The sequence below is a fragment of the Ictalurus furcatus genome, chromosome 11 (genome assembly GCF_023375685.1).
Source record: "Ictalurus furcatus strain D&B chromosome 11, Billie_1.0, whole genome shotgun sequence".
Taxonomy (NCBI): Eukaryota; Metazoa; Chordata; class Actinopteri; order Siluriformes; family Ictaluridae; genus Ictalurus; species Ictalurus furcatus.
Window position 1 is genome coordinate 6,498,879 of NC_071265.1, and position 5,638 is coordinate 6,504,516.

At 36.9% G+C, this 5,638-nt stretch overlaps 1 protein-coding gene across 1 annotated transcript; it reads right to left on the bottom strand.

Annotated features, from left to right (window-relative positions):
* Nucleotides 1-1,994: 1,994 nt before the first annotated feature.
* On the bottom strand, nucleotides 1,995-5,349 carry rgs4 (regulator of G protein signaling 4). The gene is made up of 5 exons (XM_053636888.1): nucleotides 5,195-5,349; nucleotides 4,855-4,959; nucleotides 4,301-4,362; nucleotides 3,640-3,803; nucleotides 1,995-2,920 (listed from the first exon to the last, which is right to left on the bottom strand). Exons 1-5 carry the CDS (start codon nucleotides 5,236-5,238, stop codon nucleotides 2,675-2,677), a joined length of 621 nt encoding a protein of 206 aa, XP_053492863.1. The 5' UTR covers nucleotides 5,239-5,349; the 3' UTR covers nucleotides 1,995-2,674.
* Between the last annotated feature and the right edge of the window lie 289 nt (nucleotides 5,350-5,638).

The following is a 5,638-nucleotide window of genomic DNA, read 5'->3' on the forward strand; positions in this document are numbered from 1 at the left end:
CTTTGCAACAAACCCCTCCTTCTCAAAGTCAGGACTCTCACTCAAGAATACATCTCATTTCTAACTACTGTCACTACTAAGCACCCCATCATTCTAGGATCTCCCTGGATGCAGCTCCATGACCCACAAATCTATTGGTTCAACAAAGAAATCACCAGATGGTCCAGACACACACAGGACCTACCACCTATTCAGTGCAAGATGTTGGTGGCCTGACATGTTGACTGACATATACCGATTCATCTTTTCAAGCACCACATTTGCCCAAGCCATAGTACCATGCACTCTACCAGCTTCTCAACTCATGACCTTACCCACACCCCAGCGACCCTGGTCTCACCTTGCCATCAGTCTCACGGTTACAAGGACATAGTCATCATGGTCATCATAGATCGATTCTCAAAATGGTTTGCCTATTTCATTCAAAACAGCAGAGTTCATCTTTGTAAACATGTTCTGTTACTATTGAATCCCGGAAGACATTATAAGTGACCATGCTCACATCCAGGTCTGGTCCAGTTTTCATGAAGAAACTGGGTGTCTCTGTAAGTTTAACATCTGGTTACCACCCACAAGTTAACAAATAAGTTGAACAGGCAAACCAGGAGGTCAGCTGTTTCTAAATATCATTTTGTGCTGAGAACCAGGAGGATTGGTCTGAGTTCCTTCCTTGAGCTCAGAATGTCCAGAACTCACCATTCAGCAATGCAGTTGCCTCCTTTCCACTGTGTACTTGTTTATCAACTACCCGTTTCCCCCTGGAACACTAAACCCAATGGATTCACCCGCAGTGGACAAATGGTTTGGGTGGAGTGCACAAGTGTGAGAGATTATTTACTTTCACTCGACTGTCCCTGATTGGTGGATTTATTTCTCTTTGTATATATCTTTTTCTTTGTTCTGTATTCATAGTCGATTAAGTTTAAAAGTTATGTCAATATTTATGCACGTAATGTTCTCTGTATTCAGACTGGGCTTCTCTATTTATATAACTTTTAGTATTTCATGGTCCAGCTTGATAGTTGCTTGATAAGTATACTGGTCCAACGTTGTTTTTTGTTGTTGTTATAAATAAATAAAAACAATAAGATAATAATAAAATCACAATGGCTTTCATACATTACACCAAATGGAGAATCTAGTAATCCATTTATTACTTCTGGCTAATTGATTTTCTTGCAAAATTTTGTGAAATACCAGGTTTGGGGGCAAACACCAATACTTTTAAATCGGGTTTTTAAATCAGATTCCTATGTACTTTTGTAATGGTTTGGAAAAGACACAAAAAAGGGGGGGGGGGGTCAGGGACATTTAAAACCTTGCCTGTCTGAAAAGCACGACTGGAAACAATCTTAACCTCCTTACAAGTGTTTCTCCCAAGCAAGGCAGAAATTTTCTGAGGAGCCTAAATGACAACATCTTTACTGGTCGCTATTTAAAAAGCCATGTTCTTATGTTAACATCTTAAAGAGTTCAGATCTGTAAGAGGTGATGGAAAGTTTCCTGCTCTGTATCACAGTGTACAGGTTTCCTCCAGTTGTTGCTCATTGTTTTCTATGTAAATTATTAAATCTCATAAAATAGACAATAACCAGAGTGCCCAGAGGAAGTCCCAGAAGCACAGAGAGAATACGCAAGCTCCATGCACACAAGGCGGCGACGGGAATCAAACCCACAACCCCAGGGGTATGAGGCAAGCATGCTAACAACTAAGCCACTGTGCCCCCTCTGAAGCCCCTAAAATAACCAGATGTGTAAAAATGTGAAAAGCTATGGAGGGAATGGACATGTTAACTGGCATGATGGTATATGACACATTTGTCGTTTGGTCATGTTTCACTTTCATAAATGCATCACAGTACGATGATCGTCTCTAAATTATAACATGAGCATCACATTGAACACTCTCTCTACCTGTAAAGAATATCTCAATCCGTCCCCTTTTACTTTCTCAATTTTTTTATTTTCTGTATTATTTAATCTCAGAGACCATATTGTGTTGGGTTGGACATTTTTATTCATAAATACTACAATAAATATGTGTAATACATGCGCATAAACATATATGTAAACAGATTAAATCCATTTATTCTAATAAGACTTACAGTAAAGTGACATTACAATAGGACAGACTTGTTAAATTCACAGCACTGTAACAAATGGACAACATCACATTTCATAAATATAACTTGTCACATTTGTTTGTCGTTAGTATTCCAGAGCATCATTCATTGTTACTAAGACTAGATTTATTTATATATAACATACACAGATTAAACAGTTATGTAGCCCAGGCCTTCCTTATCTTCTGTAACAGTTATTCACTTAGACACTGTAAACTTTATTCTTACAACATCGTCTGATAGGGTTTCAAAGGTGGCTTCTTTTTTTTTCTTTTATTTATTTTTGTTTGTGTACAAAATTACCAAAATACAGTAATAAACAGAAATGCTGCACTGGTGGTTCTGAATAATTTTCTCAAATTATTCTAAACACATTAAAGCAAAATGCACCTGAAAAAACAATTAAAGCACATTCTTATTTGCTGTTTCTGGTGTTAGACCAATTGTGTTTACTTCAGTGACATAACCCTTCACCTTTAACTCTCTTGCCCTCCTTATACAAGTGATCTGATCCCCAAACTCTAAGCCTAAGAAAGATCTCTGTCTTAGATTTAGGCACAATGAGACAGGAGACAGTGGTTAATCTCAGTAAATGTCCCTTTCCTCTCCAGACGGCAGTGTTTCTCATTCCTGCATGGCTGAGACAGGTCAAGGAACAGTTTGGACTTCAGAAAGCGCCTGTATGAGTCCTTTTCCATCAGCGTGAAAATCTTACTCTGAGCCTCGTCGAAACAGGTCACGTCACACTTTTCCAGCTTCCTCAGAGTTTCTTCTCTTGTTGCAGAGTCCAAATTGACCTAAAAGTTTTGAAAATAATCGATTTATTCACAGAAATTTCACACAAATTATTTATTTATTTATTTCTCCAACACATTTTATGCCTATTTGAGAGCATGTGGGGTTTTTTTAATTATTATTTATCTAATTTATAATTTATCATTATTTTATTGATTACATTTATATTCAAGTGCTGTTGTTTTCCCATATATTCACTTCAATTAAATTGTATTTGTATAGCGCTTTTTACAACGGACATTGTCTCAAAGCAGCTTTACAGAAATATATAAACACAGGATACAGATTTTAAGTGTGTGAATTTATCCCTATTGAGCGAGCCGGTGGTGACGGTGGTGAGGAAAAACTCCCTAAGATGATCTGAGGAATAAACCTTCAGAGGAACTAGACTCAGAAGGGAACCCGTCCTCATCTTGGTAACAACGGATAGTGTGAAAGTAAAAGAAAGTTCATATATGGCATGTGGTTTTATTTGTGATTTTCTTACATGATTCATGTCTTTTCACATGTTCATTTTTCACATATAGGTCCTTTGTTCATAATATATTATTCCCATGATACCACGGATTGAATTCACACATGTAATTTCAGGCATAAGATGTGCACTTTCACTTGTTTGTCACATGTTATTACATATTGCTCACATAATCACTTGTGAAATGTTTTTCTACCTCACCTATATGTAAATAATATAATAGGTTAGTATAGGATGTTGTCTCACCTCATTCATTGAATCGACGTCGATGAACTGTTTGAAAATCTGCTTGGCTTTGGCTTGCATCTCAGGCGCAGGAGTTCTTTTGAAGTCCTCACACGCCACCCAGAACTCAATGTTCTCCTGGCTGAACTCGGACTTTAAAAAGGCGGTGAAGGCAGCCCGTCCAACTGAAAGAGGAGAGGGAAGGCATTGTTACCTGGATGATTGATGCAAATTTCACAACTTTATGTCATCTAAATGAACTTTGCTTCTGTCTATCTGACTTCAGTCTCTGGGGAAGGGAGTAGGGTGGGGGGGGTTGAAGGCCTTTAAGGACATCCAGAATGTAGAGGTCACTGATCCGACTCTGACGAGATTCCCAGAAAGCCCTGCTCTTCAGTTCTGTCCCTGTGGTGCCTGACCCCTAAAGGACTAACAGAGCATAAAACTAGAACTGCTTGGAGGCCACTGAGGCCAAGATGTGGACACGTAGCACACTTCCAGAGGCATGAGAACATAGCCACGAGGTCGGCCCCATGACAGAAGCACTCACACTCCCACTTAATCTAAGTTTCGCTCTAGCTGTGACTTTTACTTCCTTTATCTTGATGGACCAGGGTGGAATTGAAATGACACATTCATGTTACACCTTAATTTCTTTCATTTAATGAAAGCTCTCACTTACCTTCATTATTAACCAGGTTGTTAAATGATGATTTCCATTTCTCAGTATCAATAGGAGCAGAGCTGCAATTATAGAAAGAAAAAAAAAAATTAAGATAAGCACGTATTGTTTTTATTATACAGTAAGAATATGAATAGATAAATATTATAAATATATTGTTATAGTATTTACAAAAGTGTATATTGTTATATTGTTATATATATAATTATATACTAATTCATAGTATATGCATAGTATAGTATATTCATACTGTATCTATCTATATATATCTATATAAATATAATTATTATTTAGTCACAACTTTGATATCTGGGTATATTTGATCTTTTAATGACATCTAAACTGAAATTAAATAAGATTTAATAATTGAAAAAGGAATAATTGACATATTGGATTTTTTTGTTTGTATTGTATTCCTTTCTACATAAATAAATAACTAAATTCTACCATTTGAAAAAATTAATTGGAGCTATCCAGTTTGTATAACCATCAAAAGTCTTCATATGAAATACATTTTTAAAAGACAGTGTGATCTTTTATCTTTCGATTCTCACCTTTTCTCCACGGCAGGCTTTTCCTTTTCCTTCACAGGCTTCTGCTCTTGAACCGGCTCAGCCTTCTGAAGCAGGAACCCAATCTTATGTTTTATGTCCTTTGCGCTGTAAAGGAAATGTGTGTGAAATCATTTGCCAAAAGGAAATCTCACTAAGACATGTGAATAAACGAAGCTCACTTTGTCAAGTGTTCTTAAACAAATGTCACATCACCTACTCAATAACCTTAATCTCATGTTCTCTTGTCCGATAAACAGTACTTAGATTTTGTTTTCAAGTAAAGTCAAATAAATTGTATGTACATAGAAACAAGCCAAAAGATGTTTGAAAAAGCTCATACCTTTTTAAACAGGTTGCAGGTAGGGCTGCAAGCCCCTTACACATGGTGGCGGTGAAGAGAAAACAAATCCAACAGACGCAGAGAAACACGTATGATTTGTCAAGGAAAGGATCGCTAGAGTCTTAGAGCAGTCTCCTCCTCTCTGCCTGGCTTTATATGGCTCAGTCCTGCCTGCAGCGGGACTGACGAATCATGATCGAGTGTGTGTTTACACTCTGACGCAGGCACAAAAAAAAAGTCTTTGCATTTAAGCACTTCTAGAATAAAACAGATTGTCCCAAGGGTTCCCTAAAGAACACACAGTTATAGGTAATTGAATTGAAATGACAAATTTTTTTGGCTATGATTTTTTTTGGTTATTAATGTTTTTTTTAGAGATCCTGAAAATAATGGGATAAATTATTTATTTATTTTTTTAGAATTTTTACGTGTGTGTGTGTGTGT